At 34.9% G+C, this 21,664-nt stretch overlaps 2 protein-coding genes across 2 annotated transcripts; both read right to left on the reverse strand.

Annotated features, from left to right (window-relative positions):
• Positions 1-11,524: 11,524 nt before the first annotated feature.
• LOC110713775 (uncharacterized mitochondrial protein AtMg00810-like) lies at positions 11,525-12,106 on the reverse strand. Its single transcript, XM_021892221.1, has one exon. It carries the CDS (start codon positions 12,104-12,106, stop codon positions 11,525-11,527), a length of 582 nt encoding a protein of 193 aa, XP_021747913.1.
• Positions 12,107-14,841: 2,735 nt separating this feature from the next.
• Positions 14,842-15,540, reverse strand: LOC110713783. Its single transcript, XM_021892230.1, has one exon. It carries the CDS (start codon positions 15,538-15,540, stop codon positions 14,842-14,844), a length of 699 nt encoding a protein of 232 aa, XP_021747922.1.
• Positions 15,541-21,664: the final 6,124 nt, after the last annotated feature.

The raw sequence follows: 21,664 nt of genomic DNA on the forward strand, positions 1-21,664 counted from the left end.
ATGGAGGGAATGCAAAACGGAAGGTTGGGTGAAATAAAAAGGGGGCATTCTTGTCATTTCGCTATTTTGCTTAATCATGGTTTAATTTTAAGTTAAAACACCATCATTACTGTTATTATTAGGAGAAAACAGAAAAGTGGTGTCATATTGTATAGCCAAAAAAAAGAGGGTTACTATTGGTGCGTAGCAATAATAGGGGGTTACCATTGAGAATATCCCAAAGCTTAATTTGGTTGAGTTGGTCCTTCAACAAGGATCTTTAAATTACAAGTATTTTTATATTGCATTTCGAACTCTTAGATGGAGTATATAAATTCATATGCATATGGTTTGATTAGATCAGTTTGACATCATTTTTATATTTTGTTACAGCTCATGTAATTTATGATGATAGATGTGTTTTTATGATCTAATAATAAGTATATAAGGGAAAATAATAATAGAAATAAGCTATTTCATTTCAATAATTTTGCAATCCGTGCATCACACGAGTCTAATCTAGTTTTTCTTCTATTACACACCCTAATTTTGTTTTATTCTAATCTAGGAGTATTTTGTAAGCAATATTTTTGTCATTCAAGATTAAAAACGACCCTAATTTCTCTCACCTTCTTTAATGAACCATATAAATTTGTGCTTTCTTGTTTGTTTTCTTTAATCATGTATGCACTTATCACCAAATCACCAATACAGAACCTTTATTATCATCCACTCATCCAGTGCATCTTCAATGATTTTCCACACATAGGCTGATTTTTGCTCATCTCATTTCTATGTAGTTAAGGTTTTATGGAGAAAAAAGTTTAGATGATTAGATACAAGTTTAGATAAGGGATTAATCATAAAATATTTAAAATTTACAGCTATGTTCATTATTATAAATCTATTAAGTTTAAATAAGTGAAAATTATAACTTATCTCAACCTATTATTCAGTCCAAGTAGAGATATTATTATAAATAATCATAAATTATCATATACTGCATTACTGCGTAACTATCATTAAAATAAAGTAAATTGACTTTTCTTACATTTCTAAATAGTATATAGACTTGATCGATCACTATTAGAATCATTCCCTTTTCTCGATGACAATTTCAATAATAACCATCCACTTTAGCCACTTGATCAATTAAATTGCTGACAAGTATTCTCGTACAACAAATCCACATCTAACACAAATAATGAAATAATGAAGTAATAAATACTTGTAGAATTTAAATGGAATTTTACAAATAATTAAATACCTGTCGAATTTAAATGGAATTTTCAGGTGATGTTGTTCTAGCCAATACGTAGAACAAATTATTCGGATTTGGAACAATCTTATTAGCTACTTCGTTTAAAGCAACTTTCATGTTTGTATGGTAGGTGGAACTTGGAAGGTGGTTCAATACACTTAATTGTTGGTTTGCGAAAGTGGAAGAAATGGCCTATAATTTGTTCATTCATCTGATAATGATACTATCTTTGTATGTACGAAGTAATTAATAAACTTAGTTTTATTAGTTAATACGTTGTAACTTTTGACAATATTTTCAATCTATACGTTGATTAAGTTTTGTGATTTATAGTTGTGATAAAACAGTCATGTGAGACATTAAATTAATTAGAATCGTTTCATTGTTTATTTTATTTCATTATATCAATTAATAAGGGTGATGCTAAAGGGCTAAACATTCAAATGCATTTTTTTTACCACTAATTATATTAATTATATAGTGAAAAAATTAGTTTATGAAAATTTGGTTTTTTTGGTAAATGCATATCAAAACAAATTAACCAAATGTCATCACCTCACATGACAATTCTTTAACACTTAGAAATAGAATGTAGTAGTTTTTATTTAAATCCATTAATTAACAATCTTAGGCAAAAGAGGTCGGTTGTTGAATTGAGAGGTTTATTTTACTGAAGTGATTGTTAGAGAATTTTATTGGAGAATATAAGAAGCAGCTCTTATAACAATCCAATTTAGATGACGAAGATGTTCTTCAAAAGAATACTCAATCACCGGTGCTTCAATTTATGTATTACAGTAGATTGAAAGTGATACAAATATACTTAGTATAATAAATAATATTATTGTGAAGTAGACATTGTATAGATCGATTAAATTAACAAAGGGATCGATGACCATGGCATGGTTATCAGGTTATATCATTGTCATTCATCAAGATTTATGGAATACAAGGTACAACCGTATAATAATTGTTATTCCGTAGTATATCATTAAAGGTGAACAATAATAACTAATGAACATAAATAAACACTCTCAATCACAGTTTTATATATACAAAGAATTTAGTATATTATAACTGTATATAAAACATACATCGTAATTAAAAGAAAGTAAAAATGGTAAAAATAAGTAACTCATTTTGACCTTATAGTAGAATGGATGACCCATCAATAAAACTTATGACTCTATGTCCCTCAATAAAGAGAAAACACATTCTTATTAATGTTTAAACTTCATGCCTAATAGTAATTAACAATTTATGTAAAAGAATTTATTTATTTTTCCCATATTCTTAGATCATACGGAGTACATATTTTTAAAACAATCAATCTGATCTGCCCACTAACGTGAAAGCATCGCGAGGCTAATAACTAGTTTGAGCTTAATCCTTAGGATATATGCGTGTGATCCAATAAACAATGGTTGACACTTGATAAGGTTTTCAAAGGATAATCATCGTCAGGAACAATGTGGCAACTACGTACTTATAAATTAATTATGCATCTTCTTGAATTTGGGGCTACTTATTCTCCATTTGCATTACTTATCCATACGTTCTCTATTTAATTACTTATACCTTGGTTTTCATTACGGAGTATTATTTTTGTCAAGACAAAAAATTTAATTCAAGGCATATACCTAATAAAGTCATACTACAATTTGTTTGGTATATATACAATATATATACAAGTATACAACATATAACGTAATTGAAAGCAATATACGGAATAGTAAATACTACTCGTACTACAATTATCTATTACATTAACATATTAATTTATGAAATTGTGCCATTTGTCCATTTATTCAACTCCAAATTATAATACTCTTTAGACCATTTTTTTATTTTATTTTATTTTATTTATTTTTACCTTAAATACAAAGTCAATCACTTTAGTTGCAACTTGCAAGTGGACGGCGATTTTAGATAATCTTTAATTATTTATCAGTATTTTTTTTAAATGCAATTTTAATACTCCGTAACATTTTAGAGTTTCATATGTATCAAATTCACTATATATTACAATCCATATTAAAGCCAATAGAAAAATTAAGGCGGCAAATATTTTTAATATTGACCGATATTAAAGATATTTAGATGATCTTCATCCATCAAATATGAAATATTTTCTCATTTTTCGCTTTATGTTCCATGGTACAATGTTTTTGTAAAATATAAATAAATGGAGTAAATCTAATGTCATTATCTATACAATAAAAGTCAAAATTTTGGTGTTAGAGATATGAAATATCGGAAAATATATGTGTGGTATATTTTCCGTATATATCATTAAGAGAATAATATATTTAGATTTATTTTATGTTAAGATATTATTTAGAGTATATATCTTTAGGATTTATGATTAGGCTAGCATATCTTTTAGGAAGATTGTTTCATATCTTATGAGATTAGGTTTTGTATAAATACGTACTCAACCTATTGATGAAGAACAATTGCAAAATAGAAAGCCATTTTATTCTCTCTATTTCAATTTTTACATGGTATCAATAGCGGGTTAGGTTTCCACCGCCACCATCAGAAAAACCCGACCATCAATCTCCATGTAGGGAGGCTTTGGCCGGTCTTATGGGTAATACAAGAGTTCCCGAAAATCGGCTAAATGGTAACTTTGATGATACTTGTTGGATTATCGACATCGGAGCTACTCACCATGTAACCGGAAATAAATCTTGGCTTTTCGACACTTACGCCATTGAATGTCTTGTTGGCTTGCCCAATGGTGCAAGTGTACTCGCAACTTTGGCCAGCTCGGTTTACTTGTCCGATAAAATTACTATCTCTGGCGTTCTTTATGTCCCAAAATTGAATTGCAATTTAATTTCTGTTTCTCAACTCAGTGATCAATTAAGAGTTGTTGTACAATTTAACTCACATATGTGTGCCATATAGGACCCAATGAAGGAGCTGATTGAAACGAGACTTAGGCGCGACGAACTCTATTATCTTAGCAAACTGGATGTGGTGCAACATGTGTCTATGATTGAAGCGCCATCTAATTTGGATCCTTGGCATAGAAGAATGAGGCATCCTTTGAAAAAAGTAGTTAAGTTGCTTTCTCATATTAGCAATAATAAAAGTAGTTTAGCAAAAGGATGTGAAATTTGTTTTCGTACTCAACATCCTAGAGACAAATTTCCTCTAAGTGACAATAAAACTTCTAGAATTTTTGAAAAAATTCATTGTGATTTATGGGGTACATATCGACATGTTTCATCGTGTGGGGCTCATTATTTTTTTACTATTGTTGATGATTATTCTCGAGCTGTTTGGATTTATTTGATGCTTGATAAAACTGAAGTTTTTCGGATGTTTATGGCGTTTGTTTCTATGGTTGATAGATAATTTAATCAAACAACTAAAATTGTGCAAAGTGATAATGGAACCAAATTTAATTGTTTGCATGATTACTTTGTTGCAACTGAAATTCTTTTTCAAACCTCGTGTGTTGAAACCCTCAACAAAATAGAGATGGAGAGAATAGAATGGCTTTGTATTGCTTGATTGTTCTTCATCAATAGGTTGAGTACGTATTTATACAAAACCTAATCTCATAAGATATGAAACAATCTTCCTAAAAGATATGCTAGCTTAATCATAAATCCTAAAGATATATACTCTAAATAATATCTTAACATAAAATAAATATAAATATATTATTCTCTTAATAATATATACGGAAAACATACCACACAAATATTTTCCGATATCTCATATCCCTAACATTTGGTTTAATCACGTTTTCAACGCTTAAAATAACCACTTGTTCAAAAGTTTGCCCCTTTGAATGCTTCAATTCCCACTCAAAAAAGATTTAGAGCAGTATAATAATATGTAAAGAGACAAAAGGAGTTAAAAAAAAAAAGGAAGTTCTACATGGTGGCCTCATGGTTTTGAGTTTTCTACGTGGAAGACAAAGTTTTTTTCAGCTCTTTTTAGTGGCACCAAGGTTTAGAAAAATTGACCATAGTGACCTTTTTTAGGTTTATGGCGAATTTTTTTAGTTAAAATGGTTAAACTTTGATTTTTTTTATTAAAAAATTATTTAAATTATATTTTAAAATAATAAAATTAAAAAAAAAAACAAAAAAAACATTACACGCCGGCGAACCACCTCTCCCCCGCCCCTTCCCACGCCGGCGCCCGCTCCCAGTCCTTCCCTCTCGGGTGCGCCGGCCTCCCTCACCCCTGCCGGCTGCCGCGTCTCTCCTTTCCATTAAACCACCACCCCTTAACGATTCAACACCAACACAAACAGCCGCACCTTATCTCATAATCTCAGCAGCAATCTGACAACAGCCCAACCACCATAATCAACGATGGCTCTCCATTAACGCACCATCAATTGCCTACTGACCGTCCACATATCACAACCACCGTCGCAACTAACCCCCAATGCACTAGCCACCGTTACTTCCATAGCAGCCCCTGCCATCACCGCACAGCAGCCGCGACCCCCCCTTTTCTCCGTCAATACCAGCTTCGGCCGCCGATCAAAGCAATAGCACCACAAGTCACCCCCAAACAATCCCTCAAATATTAATTCACCTGCAAAATCAAATTTCCAACACTAATTAATCAACATATCACAATAAAATAACAAGTAAATTACTAAATTATTCTTTATTGTCCTACAAATTAATCAAACCTAAAAAATTGAATAAGATTCTTACAGTTGAATTTGGGGAAAATAGGTTGAGCGAAAATATTTGTACTTGAATAAGAGATCCAACGAAGAAGAAGGGTCGCTGATGGTGGCTGGGAATATTTTTGTTTTTTGTTTTTTTTTTTTTTATTTTTTTTTTTAAATTTTATGATTTTAAAATATAATTTAAATAATTTTTCAATAAAAAAAATAAAAAATTAACCATTTTAACTAAAAAGGTTAGCCATAAACCTAAAAAAGGTCACTATGGTCAATTTTTCTAAATCTTGGTGCCACTAAAGAGAGCTGAAAAAAACTTCGCCTTCCATGTAGAAAACTCAAAACCATGAGGCTATCATGTAGAATTTCCCAAAAAATAAATAAATAAAGGATTAGTTTACTAAATAAACATATAGGGTCCAAACAGAAGTTTACTACATTTGCTTTTGCATATGAATATTATGTTCCTTAATTATTTACAAGAAAAAAACATGAACTTAATTAAAACAACCTCAATTGAATTGGTAAGAAATGAACTCAATTCAATCTTGTAAGCTCTTAACTCTTAAATATGTTCCATTGTGGATGTAATTTAATACTCCGTAGATAGTAATAGTCTATTCGAAGTTTATATATACCCTGTAGTTTTCACTTTGTAAAGTTGATTGAGATCAAATAAGAATTTTCTCTCTTTATAATTGTTTCTATTAATTGATACCAAGATAAGTTGTTCGATTTTTATTTTCTTTCAATCACCTTGACGGCTTGACCTTGGCACGTTTACAATAGTTATACAAACTCAACATTAAATTAGTATAGATATTCGATTTTTATTTTTATTTTTTTTAAAAAAAATCAATGTTTAAATATATGAAAATAATAGTTGTTACATGCAAAAGATTCAAGTGTACGCAGTATCCCTTTAATACCTCTTATTGGTATATCGAAGGTAGAATGTTGGCTTTTGATAACCCTTATTGGCCATTTCAATAAGGTAATCCCTCTCTAACTAGAATTGTCATCATTTTATCATTTCAAGAGAAGAAAATTGATCTATCTCTCACTAACTAAGAAAATTGATTACCTTATTGATCTATCATGTCAACATCTTGAGAATAATATTATAGAATCCGTATAATGTAGTAAATTAGTAATGAAAGGTTTTTTTTTTTTTTTTTTTTTTTTTTTTTTTTTTTTTTTTTTTTAATATACCACTCACTAACTTTTGAATCAACATTATCCCAAAAATATTTGAATATATAATACGGAAATAATGAAATAAAAAGTCAAAACTTTTTATTAATCATAATGTCAATGCTTTGAATATATGTTTGTCATAAAACGGTATGTCTAATCCCTACCTTAAAAAATATGTTTAAAATAACTTTTATAAATAGTACTCCGTATTTGAACAATTATATTCTCTAATATTAATGTTATATACTTGCTTATTTGTCTCAGTAATGTTAATTGTCTGGTTTTTAAGTACTTAAGAATAGTATGCGGACATTTATACCCATAAAAATATTTGTTTATTACATACTTTAATTCCCTCGCTAATGCTGCCAACAATTAAAGTTGTGACCTGAAAAAGAGTTTTTTTTTTTTTTTTTTTTGACATAACTAGCTAAAAAAATGGTAATTATGTTGTCCTTTGGAGAATTCTTTAAAGTTCAAAGTGCTTGAGCCATCAAAGAGAAAGAAGCCAAAGGGTGCTACTTGCCTACTTATAATATGAAGGTTTATATTAAGAATTCACTTCAAGTTGTGATTTTATAGTGTACCTGTGTATGCCTTGATGAGTTCATAATAATATAATCATGGAAGATTCTTGGTGTTTTTAATTTATTCTTATCTATTGCATAGATTATTTGGTTTGAATTAACTTGTACAAAATTCCTTATTTGAGATAAATTTAATAGTAATTTAATTTTAATCTACTCTTTTCTCATATCACTCGTAACTTGTTTTAAACCCGTCTCTAAACATGATATGTGAGATAAAAATTGACCAAATATAAACAAATTTATCATCCCTAATAAATGGATGGTTGTGAATTTTCATACTTCTATTGATTGTGCCTTGAAATCTTGAAATTATCGAAGAAGAGTTTATACGAGCAACGAAGGAAAAAAGGAGTCCAATTCACTTTATGGGGAACTTCCTAGCTAGATGCATTATTTTTTTTAAAAAAAAAAATTGTTGTTTTGTAGATCAGATGTTTTATTTCATGTTTCACGGCTTGTTCATGCATGGAAGCTAAGATGTTATTCCTCGGAAAATAATTAGGATTTTCTAATGTTACAAATTGAAAGGAAACCATTGAGTGATTTATAAGGGTGAGCATAACACTATAACAAGGTACCCTGTTAAAATGGAATCAGAATTAGAACTTGTTGAATAGGTTTTCGGAAAATGAAAACGTGCATGTTAGGTTCATTCCAAAAATTGAACCTGAACCGAAACCTTTACAACAAGACCTACAATTTCTAATAGGTCCCGGTTTTGATTTTGGGTTCCTAACACTTTAAGGCAAATTTTAAAACTTGTAATCCTGTTGATTCTTCCATTTAATCCCCACTAGTCAAAATTCGAACTTACCACAAAATTCACAAACAAACCAATATGAGATTACTTCTTCAATAGAGGGAAATTTTCACACTTTTCAACAACAAGACGATGTGTAGTTAATTTTAAATTTAAAGGTCAACAATAATTGCTAATTACTAAAACCAACTATAGCTATCGGAAAATTCCTCAATCTTTGTGATTATTTTTGTACTTTGTAATGCAAACTATAATTTCAACATAAAACATTACTAATTTGATTGTATGAAACAAAGCTTGTATGAACTCATTGCATTCAAATAAAAGTACTTTTTTTCCGTGATATGATCTTGATGATGTAGGCATATAACCATTGGATAAGAATGATAGAGTCAACTTCGAACCAATTAGGCACAACAAGTTGGTTTAGTGTTTGCTTGATTTCAACCTAAACTACTTTGGATTGGTCCACCTAAAAAGTGATTCATGGATCAAACTCACTTTCCACCAACCAAGATTGAACCGCCTCACCTCAATTGACCCAACCCTTGAGTCATCTTATAATAACCACCTAACCCACTTTTTAAGCCGTGCATATGTTCGGACTTTCCAATCTAGCCATCTCGCTTAATGATCACCTTTAAATTCAACTGTGACTATGACACCCAGACATTGATTCGATTATCGACCCCTGATATGTTCATTTTATGTAGTATTTTATCCCCGTCCCTTGGTCATAATTAGGAGTATATTTGGCTCTTTAGAGCCACTTTTATTACTAATATATGTTTTCTAGTGTTTTCGTAGTTGTGGTATTATTTTACAGGAAATTGCAGATTTGGAGCATTTCTCCGTACCTAGTTGAGCCACCGCGAGCATTAGAGCGAAACGCATTACAATGATCATATTCCGGAGCCCAGGGCCGCGTTAGAGAAATCAACCCGGTGATTAAGGACTCAGTGAAGAAAAGAAGAGCTCGGGCATTGGACCGTAATTCAAGACCCAAGGATGAAATTTATTGGGCCAAGAAAACTAGCCCAAAAGAGTTGAAATAACCCTTTGCCTGGGAGTTCGCCCGATCGGGCAGGGCTTCGCCCAAAGGCGCGCCGACCAAGCAAGGGAGATAGTAAAGGGTGAGCTTCGCCCGGACGCGCGCCTGACCGGGCGCGAGCAAAGCATTAGAGAGGAAAAAGGCGCGCCCGACCGGGCGCGTGTTTACATTAGGAATTTTATTTTGTTTTAGCTTTTTCTTTAATTAGTATTAGGAGTGGAGTATTAATACGGTGGGTTGCTAAAATTGTAGGACGTCTTCTTGACACCGATGATTAAGTTTTTTTCATTAGATTAATTTCAAGATGTTTGCTTAAGTTTTGTTCTTGATACTCTTGTTCTCTCTACATTCTTTGATTTATGCAATTCATCCTTTCCATTTAATTTGATAACGATTTCTTTCCTTTTTATTTTCAGTAATTTAATTGCTTTGGTTAATTATGTTTTGCTTAATTATTTTGTTTAGTTTAGATTTAATTATGAGTGAGTAGATGTATTTCTAGGGTTTGTGGAGATCCATAAATAATATGAAGGGGTAAATTATTATTGTTGGTTGTTAATGCTTGATTGATTTCCTATTGATTGATTTAATGCTATGCAATTAGATTTGGCTAGGTTTAATTGTATGAGTTATGCAATATTGATTCGAGATGAGAATTAATGTTTAGGCTTGGTTTCAATAGGCATGTTAATCTATAAATGGTTAAGTCAAGATTCGAGAGATGCGATTTAATACCGGTAGATTATTTTGTGATTATAATACGTAGCGAAAGCCCTTTATCATCTGATTAATTTATGCATTGATGATTGATTGTTGTGTTTTACCCTGGAGTATTAGTTATTGGTGAACCTATACCCTAGGCCTTTTATTATTGATTATTCCCGTAATTTTCTTAGTTTAATTGTTAGTTTAATTCTCACAATACAATTGGTTACTTGATAATTTAGATTATAATAATTTATTAGGAGTAAAAGAACATTGTTTTCCTGTGGATTTGACCCTACTTCCCTATCTACTTTAGTTAGAGGATTTAGGAATTACTTTTGATTAGGTGATACGACTAGATCCCGTTTGATAAAATTATCGAAATCCTAGTAGAAATAACTTTGGGCTTATGTTTTAGACATTCCCAAACCCCAAGCAAGAGCAAAGATCTAAATACCCAAACCACCAAAAATACAAACTTCAAACTTACACAAAATAGGCCTTATCTAAGTTATCCCTTCTAACCAACCTCAAGAATCCAGAAACATCTAGAATATTCTGAAAATTCCACTCTCCAGTAACCCCTGGAAAAACAGCAGAACCAAAAACAAAAAAAATGGATTAGAATGAAAACTTCCACCACCTACTAAAACAAACAATCACTGAGAAAAAAAAAACTGCATGTTAGATAATATGAAACTCCTTAGATTGGAGTGTTTCCACTGATGCATATATATAGGGTTACAAAGGTGAAACCTAATCACGTTAGGAAAACTCGAAAGATATTTACAGAATATTCACAAAACTATATCCTTCGCTACAGAATAATTGCTAGAATATTTATCATATTCTATCATACCCCCACAGTCATAGCGGGAGGAGAACGGACGCTGAGACTGGATCTAAACTCCAAAAATAGTTGTCGAGGTAGGCCTTTCGTGAAGACGTCTCCAAATTGATAACGAGATGGAACGTATAAGACCCGTAAATGCCCATACGCCACCTTTTCTCGAATGAAATAATGTCCATTTCAATGTGCTTGGTGCGTTGGTGTTGTACGGGATTATGAGATAAATAAATTGCACTGACATAATTCACAATAAATAACAGGGGCCTGCCGGAGAGGATAATGTAACTCCAAAAGAAGATTACGAAGCCAACATGCCTCGGCAACAACATCAGCGACGCCTCGATATTTTGCCTCTGCACTAGATTTAGAAAGAGTAGGTTAACGCTTAGACGACCAGGAAATGAGATTGTCCCCTAGAAAGCAACAATAACCCGAGGTCGATCGACGAGTGTCTAGGCACCCGCCCTAATCTGTATCAGTATAAGTGATCAAGTGCATGGATGATGGAGGATATAAATGTAACCCGTGATCAATGGAGTTCTGAATGTAACGCAGAATGCGTTTCAATGCATCATAATGAGCTTGTCTGGGATCATGCATGAATAAACATACCTGCTGAACTGCATAAGCTATATCAGGGTGAGTAAAAGTGAGGTACTGTAATGCACCTACAAGACTACGATAGAGTGTTGGATTATGAAATTTAGGTCCTGCCTCTGCACTAAGCTTGGATTGAGTATCCACTGGAGTCGCCGCAGGTTTACAACTAGCCATGCCTGCGCGCTCTAAAATTTCCAGTGCATATATCTGCTGAGACAAAAACAGATATGAAGGAGAATGAGTAACAACAATGCCCGGAAAATAATTAAGAGGACCTAAATCAGGCATTGGAAATCCAATACGTAAGTGAGAAATGATGCGGTCACGCAACAGATTTGAAGATGTAACCAATACAATATCATCAACATATAATAGCAAATATGCCATGTCTTTCCCATATCGGAAAATGAATAAAGAATTGTCACTTTTAGCAGTGACAAACCCCATCTGCAAGAGATAGTTAGCAAACCGCTGATACCAAGCCCTTGGAGCTTATTTTAAACCATACAGAGCCTTGCGGAGCCTGCACACATAGCCTGGAAATCTTTTGTCAACAAACCTGGGGCGTCGATGCATGTACACACACTCATTCAGATCACCATGCAAAAAGGAATTTTTCATCAAGTTGGTGAATAGACCACTTACGAGCCATAGCCAAATTCAAAACTGTGCGTATAGTGGCCGGTTTAACAACCGGACTGAAGGTTTCATCACAATCAACACCTTTTACCTGAGACCTGCCATCACAAACTAATAGAGCTTTGTGTCTTTCAAGATCACCATTAGCATTCAATTTATGACGAAACAACCACATATAATTAACAATGTTCACCCCCGTATGCTAAGGAATCAAATCTCATGTCCCTGTTTCAATTAAAGCACTATATTTATCATGCATCACAACATTCCAATTTTGGTCGGAAAGGGCTTGTTTGTGATTTTTGGGAAGCGGAGAACAGATGATGGCGGATAGACTGAATTTTGGGTTTGGTTTAACTATTCCGTGCTTAGACCTAGTTTGCATTTGAGGTGATAATGGCAGTGGTCTAGTTGGAATAATTAGCGTGAGGCCGCAAAGTGGGGGTGGTGTGTATGTGGATGAGGTGCCTGGAGAATGGATTAGGTTGATTGGCAAAATTGGGCTGCTGGGATGATTTAGGACATGTGGAGTAGGTGGCGAAGTGGGCTCGTGGGTGGGTTGTTGGGCCGCTGGATTTCCAGCAGGTACTGGGTTAGTGGGGTTAGCCTGCTAAGCTACTGTCTGGCCCGCTGGAATTCCAGCGCCTGTTGGGCCTTGGGTTGGCAGTGAATGTCGCAACCCACTTGTGGCTTGCTGAGCTGCGCCACAAATCCCTTGTGGTGTGGGCTGGTTGGTTGGACGCATAGTGGGTTGCATAAAAATGTGATGTTGCAAGATTGGTGATAGGTCATCCGAAGCTAGAAAATCATAATCATTCGATTGAAACTTAGTGATATTTTTAAATGGAAGAGTATGTTCATCGAAAGTGACATGGCAAGAGATTATGATTTTATGAGTGGTGATATCCATACACCTATATCCCCTATGGTCGGAAGGATAGCCTAAGAAAACACATGGGGTGGAGCGAGGTGCAAGCTTATGAGGCATGGTTGTTGATAAGTTTGGGAAACAAAGACACCCAAAGACTCTAAAATGACTATAGGACGGGACAACCCCAAATAAAGCTTGAGCCGAAGTGATTTGATTGAGAGTTTTGGTAGGAAGAATATTTAGGAGATAAGTGGTCGTTCTAAGGCATGATGCCAAAAGGACGGTGGAAGAGAAGCATGAAACAATAGATTACGCTTAACATTATTAAGAATACGAATCATGCGTTCGGCTTTGCCATTTTGAGAAGATGTGTGAGGACAAGAGAAGCGAAAAACCAATCCATTTTTGACACAAAATAATTTAAACGGGTCATTATCAAATTCACGACCGTGATAACTTTGAAAAGTATTAATAGGACGTTCAAATTGAGTTAGAATATATTGCCGAAAATTAAGAAAGGTTTGAAAAGCTTGAGACTTATACACAAGAGGAATAGTCCACACATAATGAGTATAATCATCCAATAGAGCTAGATAATATTTGCGACCTTTATCTCTACGAATAGGAGAAGTCCACAAATTTGCATGAATAATGTCAAAAGCAGAAAAAGTAGTGCTATTGTAATTATGAAAAGGCAAGCGAGTTTGTTTTCCTAATTGATAACCTACGCAAAAAGTGGAGTCATGCTCCTTATTACAATCAATCAAATTTTTACTTCTAAGAAAATTAAAAATGGGTTCTCCGGGATGTCCTAAGCGGTTGTGCCACATGGATGGAGACAAGACTGTGAGAGAAGTGGCTAGACAAGTTGTCGGTGCTATGGTCACAGGATTAAGGTCCCCGGTACTATTGCAATCTGGTTATTAGATTCCCAGTTCGTAGATCCTTCCTAAAATCCATTAGGGATTAAACTCTATTGACACGGAATTATCAGAAGTAAAATTTCTAACAGAAATTAAATTTTTTATAGTTTGGGGAGCTAAATAAACATTATGCAAGAAAAGAGATTTATTAGCAATAGTGGAATGACCATAACCCATAATTGGAATGCGTTGATTGTTACCCACTTGAATATAATTAGATGTGCTTAAATTAAAAAAGGGTAAGAGTTTACCAGTATTATTTTTCATGTGGGAAGTTGCTCTGGAATCCATGTACCAAGACGGATCGTAATTGGGGAAACTCATTGTTGCAAACGCATTTCCAAGCTTGGTTGGAGTCATTGTCGAACCATACTCCGATCCATGAGAAGAGTAAGCTGCTTGGGACTGTTGTGGAGGCCCAAAGAAATAGGCCTGCTGAGGCCTTTGTTGCTGTGTCGGGTAGGGGGGTCGTGGGCAACCCATTGCTGAGGATGTGGAAATGGCGCCTGACCCCATTGTGGGGAGGCTTGCTGGGCCTGATTAGTTGGGCCATTCTATTGCTGAGGTGCGCCCCATTGTGTAGCTTGTTGTTGTGATTGCTGGTGTTGTTGTGGCAAACCTCGGCCACGACCCTTGCCTCAACCTCGGCCACGACCCTTGCCTCAACCTCGGCCACGACCCTTGCCTCAACCTCGGCCGCGACCACAACCCTGGCCACAGGAGCTGCCACCCTGACCGGCCGGCGCCGCCTACTGCTGTTGTGGGGCCGTCAAACTTGTAGTGTTGATGGATTGAGCCACAAAAGATGATTCCTGTGACGATGAGTCATTGGCTCGCCTTGACTCCTCAAGTAACAATCGTAACCTCGTTGTTTCGAATGAAGGCAACGGGGTAGTTTTTTGTATCATTGCAGTAACAGTATCAAAATTTGTATTCACTAGCCCTGAAACTAGTCGAATTACGAGTTTTTGCTCCAACACGGATTGATCAACATTAGCAAGTTGATCCTTCAAGTTCTTTAATTCTCGACAATAAGAAGAGATGTCAGAGAATTTTGATAGGTGCAAATGATTAAATTGGTTTTCCAGATAAACCGCCCTAGTAGTTTTATTAACTTGAAAATTTTCCTTAAGTTTATACCAAACTTGTTGTGCCGTATCCCCTTTGCACAAAATTGTTTCTAGCAAATCAGTAGAAATAATACCATAAATCCAATTCTTGACAACGGAATCAAACCTTTTCCACATAGCGTCGGATAGGTCTGTAGGACGTGTTGTTTTTGGGTCAACATGATCAAGAACATCAAAGGCATGAGCGTGACACTCAAATAATTCAACCCAATTGGAATATTGAACTTTTTCATGATCAAGAATTAGAGGAATAACATTCTTAATGTTACTAACACCGAGAGCTGGATGAAATACTGACGATTCACCTTCCTTGACCATGGTGATTGGCGGCAAAGGTGTTAGGGACGGCTAGGGGTAGATGGCTAGGGAAAAAGAAAAAAATTCGGTGAAGGAAAAAATTGCGGAATCTAGGATTGGATCATAAACCTAAGTTGTGATACCATGTTAGATAATATGAAACTCCTTAGATTGGAGTGTTTCCATTAATGCATATATAGGGTTACATAGGTGAGTCTTAATCACGTTAGGAAAACTCAAAAGATATTTACAGAATATTCACAAAACTATATCCTTCGCTACAGAATAATAGCTAGAATATTTATCATATTCTATCACTGCAAAAAAATGGCGGCAACTTAATGTTAGGTTTTACAGTAATTCAACAACAAGAACTACTTAAGAATGTGGAAACAAAACCTAGAAATGATGTATAATTTCAACTTAATTATACAACAACCAATACTAATCAAAGTATTACAACTAAAGCACCAAAAGATCAATGCATTACAGAAATTACAAAGAAAAACACTAATGTGAAAAATACCAAACTTGCCTTAACTCCAAGCCTTGAAAGATGAACATGAACATGAGAATACCGATGACCACTTGAGTCTCAAACCTTGATACTCTGTCTTAGGCGTGTATACACTTTCCTAAAGAGGTTAATTTCCCCCACAACGGTGCTTGGGTTCAATCCGGAAATCCTCTTTGAAATACAAAAGACAACACTTCGTTCTTAGCACAAAGAATCGAAATATAGATGATAAATTCACAAAATTTGGCTAAGTTTCAAGAATTTTTCTCACAAAAGTTTGCAAAAAGTTTAAGAGAAAATGTGGAGAATAAATGTTGGGAAGAATTCAGTAAAATGAAACTCTGTATTCTTTCGATAAAAACGAAAGCAATTAAAAGCCGAGAAAATAACCGCAAAAAACCGCAGACAAGGGAAGCAACGTGGGCGCGACACAAATAGGCGCGGGCGCGCCTCCCCAGTTCTGCCAAAGTTTTGCAACTTTCCATAGAGTTGGCGCGATTTTGACGCGCTTTTGTCGCGGGCCACGCCAACCTTGCGCGGGCGCGCTGAACAGTGGCGCGGGCACTCTTCTCTAACACCTCTAAATCATCCGTAGGAAATAAATCAAATGATTAAAATTCTCTCATACACTCTAAATAATCTAACAATCCTCCCCCATTTAGAGTGTATACTTTTTAAAACATTCTCCACTTTTATTCACTTAGCCACATCTCATGCATCAATGTTAATGTCCCTTCGGATTGAATTAACACCTAGTACAACACACTTAACGATGATCATATCCCATGATTTCCATATGGATTGAATCACACGGATATATTCAACCATTCAAAGGTGAAGTACACACAAGACAAATCAAATTAATTTTCACTTGACACTTTTATACAACCATGTGTCTGTATCTTTCATAAGTACATCAAAGTCTATATGTCCATCTAGACTTCTTGAAGCGGCTAAACTTCGAACTCATATAGGTAGGTTCTCATATACGTAATAGTGCCCTTGTGATAAGACACCTTCATTTAGAGCTTCTCAACTCTAAATCTTAGATAACTTTAAATAAACGCTACCTTACACATCACAAGTAACATAGCAATATGGGTCATCAAACATTGCTAACAAACAACAAAAATGCAATTCAACCACATTGAATCTAAGACTTGATAGATGTTTCTTCAAGCGTTAGATTGGGTCTCACAAATTTGTGTTTTTGGACATAAACCCATTCCATTCATAGCAAATATGATGGTATCCCTTGGCATTGCTTTAGTAAAACAATCCGCCAAATTTATTATTGGAACATAGTCAAGACTTATGACCCCATCATTGATAAGCCTTTTCACTAGGCTATGCCTAAGTGAAATATGCCGAGACTTACCATTGTACACTTGACTATAAGCCTTTATCAACGCCGAATTGGAATCACAACGGATTGCCACCGGTGGCATTGGCTTAGGCAATAAAGGCAATTCTATCATGAGATTCCTCAACCACTCAACTTCCTTACTAGCTGAAGCAAGAGCTATAAACTCCGCTGTCATAGTGGAATCCGCAATGTAAGTTTGTTTCTTGGAAGACCATGAAATGGCACCTCCCCCAAACATGAATACCCAACCACTTACGGAAGAGTCATCCTCTTTGTAAGTGATCCAACTTGCATCAGAATATCCTTCTAAAACTGAAGGAAATCCACTATAAATCAGACCATAGTCTAACGTACCCTTAAGGTACCTCAAGACCTCTCTTATTGCAAACCAATGTTGTACACCCGGATTACTAATAAATCTACTAAGTTTCCCTACAGCCAATGCAATGTCTGGTCTTGTACTCGTCATGGCATACATCAAGGATCCAATATCCTTGAATATTCCAATTGGGAAACCGTTTTCCCTGAATTCTTAACCAATTTAACATTAGATTCCATGGGGGTGTTCACTGGACACTTATCAAACATATTAAACCGTTTGATCATCTTCTCAATATAATGAGATTGACTTAAGATAAGTCTTCCATTGTCCCTAATAATCTCGATGCCTAAAATGACATCCGCCTCCCCCAAATCCTTCATCTGAAAAGATGAGGATAAGAATTCCTTGGTCAATTCTACTTGTTGTAGACTTGTACCAAAGATAAGCATATCATCAACATATAGACAAATGATGACACCATGACCTTTGTCATCAAATTTGCTATATATACACTTATCAGCTTGATTCACCTTGAATCCAAAGGACAAAATTGTGTCATCAAATTTTCGATGCCACTGCTTTGGTGCTTGTTTAAGTCCATACAATGACTTAACCAATTTGCACACCTTATCTTCTTGTCCTTCCAAAACAAACCCTTCGGGTTGTTTCATATACACTTCTTCCTCTAGATCTCCATAAAGGAATGTTGTTTTGACATCCATTTGATGAATCACTAGATTATATACCAAAGCCATTGCAATCAATAACCTTATGGATGTAATTCTTGCAACCGGTGCATAGGTATCGAAATAATCAATACCATGCTTTTACCTAAAGCCTTAGATAACCAATCTGGCTTTAAATTTCACTATGGAGCCATCCGGTCTCCTTTTCCTAATGAAAATCCACTTGCAACCAAGAGGTTTGCAACCGGGAGGTAAATCCTCTCTGACCCATGTATTATTTCCCATGATGGAATCCATCTCATCATTTATAGCTTCCTTCCAAAATGCACTATTTTGACTAGATATTGCCTCGCTATAAGTCTTTGGGTCACTATCCACATTAAAACAATATGGAGTAGAAGAACTAAGGACATCCCTAGACCCTTCCACTAAATAAATTATAAAGTCATCAAGAGGGTTCCTAGGTTTTCTTTCCCTAGTACTTCTCCTAACTTGAGGAGTTTCAACATTCTCATTATCGAATGTATCTTTATGAAGTTCAAGTTGATCATTCAACTCTACTATGTCCCTATTATTGACACTAATTAGTAAATCTTTCAGTCTACTCATTGATGAAAATCGATTTTCATAAGAAATTGCATCTCTTGACTCAATAACCGAATGAATCGATATATAGTCATTTTGTTCTATTACATAGAACCTATAGGTTTTGCTATGCTCAGCATAACCTATAAATATGCAATCCAAGCCCCTTTCACTGAGCTTTCTTTTCTTGTTGCCGGGCACTCTTACGATTGCCCTACAACCCCAAACCTTGAGATACTTCAAGTTTGGCTTTCTTTTGTACCATAGTTCATAAGGGGTAGATTGTTTTCCCTTAGTTGGAACCCGGTTAAGAATGTGACAAGCTGTCAACATTGCTTCACCCCAGAACCCTTCACTCAAACCAGAGTAAGATAAAACATGGAACTAACCATTTCTTCAAGAGTTCTGTTTTTCCTTTCAGCTATATCATTTGATTGTGGTGTATAACCCGCTGTAGTCTCATGAATTATACCCAAAGTTTCGAAATAAGCTGGATCATAATACTCACCTCCCTTATCAGTTCTAATTCTCTTAATTAATGATTCAATATGCAGTTCTACTTCCCTTTTATAAATATCAAATTTTGTTAAAGCTTCATCTTTGGAATGCAAAAGATACACATAACAAAACCTAGAATAATCATCTATAAATGTAATCATGTATCTTTTGTTCCCCAAAGAAGGAGTACTATGAAAATCACACAAGTCACTATGGATCAGTTCTAAAATATTAGAACTTCTCTCAACTCTCTTAAAAGGAATTCTAGTTATCTTGTTCAACATGCAAGTAAAATATTTATTAGGAGAAATATCACAAGAAGGTATCAATTCTTGTTTTGACATGAAAATCATTTTATTGTAATTCACATGTCCTAACCTTGAATGCCATAAATCAAACATATTCAAATCAACTTGATTAACATTGTCAACAACATTCAAACACATATCATCCATTACACAATTCTCTCTCAATAAGAGTTTAAACAAACCATTATCCAAATAACAACGACCTATGAATGTTACACCCCTAGTAATTATTCATTTATTAGCTTCAAATACAAGCTTATAGCCAAGACTATTCAGGGTAGGCCCGGATACAAGATTCCTACTAATTTCCGGAGCATACAAAACATTCCTAAGAATAATTGCAGTCCCCAAACTAAACACAAGCTCAACTTGTCCTCTTCCAAGAACCTTGATGGTAGAGTTGTTCTCCATGTAGAGGTCTTCTCCATCAACAACCTTTTGAACCAATGTTTACTCTTGCACACATGCCTTGAAGCCCCCGAATCAATCCACCATGAGTCATCATCCTGCACCATAAAAATGTTAGGATCCGTTGCATTTAAGTCCAAACCGGAATTAAATTCAACCTCATGGAATGGGTTACCTTTGGTGGGTGGGTCCTTGCTTTCGGTAGCACGACCCTCCTTGGCTTTCTCCATTCTTTTCTTGAAATAATTACAGTCCTTCTTACGGTGTCCAACCTTACCGCATTCCCAACAAGCAAATTCGTTATTGTTTGCTTTCGTTTTGGACTTTCCTTTGGAAGAACTATTATTCTTCCTTTTACCACTAGTAGATGCACTAACTCTTCCTTCATCTACCATATTAACGGTAGATGTGCTAGGATTTCCATCATTTGCACCTTCCATGGAACGAATCCCTTCTTCAATTTGAAGATGGGTGGCCAAACCGGACAATGTCATGTCCTTTTTATGTTTTAAATCATGCTTAACCTTCTTCCAACTAGGGGGTAACTTATCAATAATGCTTGAGACAACAAACAATTCATTCATGGCTATTCCATGTCGTTCCAAGCTACCATAGATACGTTGCAATTCATGAAATTGGTCTATTATGGACCGACCATCAACAAATTTAAAGTTATTGAAATTGCAAACTAAAAATTTCTTACTTGAAGCGTCTTCTGCCATGTATTTGCTCTCTAAGGACTCCCAAAGCTCCTTAGCCGACTCAATATTTTGGTAAACATCAAAAAGATCTTCCTCCATCCCATTCAAAACGTGACCACGACATATGAAATCATCGTTGTCCCATTTTGACCTCTCCCGAACGGATTCTAAGGTTTCATTCTCATGTTCATCTGGCCTTGGAGTACTTATATCACATAGGCTACATTCAGAGATATAAGAAGAAAATACATCTTCTTCTTCCATCTCCGAAATTCCACACCGTCAAACTATTTCAGTTTAACAAAATTTGTGGTCAATTCTTTCACACTAGACATGCTTACTAAAGATAGAATTAACCTCTTTAGATTGTTAGGTTTTACAGTAATTCAACAACAAAAACTACTTAAGAATGTGGGAACAAAACCTAGAAATGATGTATAATTTCAACTTAATTATACAAGAACCAATACTAATCAAAGTATTACAACCAAAGCACCAAAAGATCAATGTATTACAGAAATTACAAAGAAAAACACTAATGTGAAAAATACTAAACTTGCCTCAACTCCATGCCTTGAAAGATGAACATGAACATGAGAATACCGATGACCACTTGAGTCTCAAACCTTGATACTTTGTCTTAGGCGTGTATACACTTTCCTAAAGAGGTTAATTTCCCCCACAACGGTGCTTGGGTTCAATCCGGAAATCCTCTTTGAGATACAAAAGACAGCAATTCGTTCTTAGCACAAAG

This window comes from Chenopodium quinoa, unplaced genomic scaffold (assembly GCF_001683475.1).
Source record: "Chenopodium quinoa cultivar QQ74 unplaced genomic scaffold, ASM168347v1, whole genome shotgun sequence".
In the NCBI taxonomy this organism is placed as follows: Eukaryota; Viridiplantae; Streptophyta; class Magnoliopsida; order Caryophyllales; family Amaranthaceae; genus Chenopodium; species Chenopodium quinoa.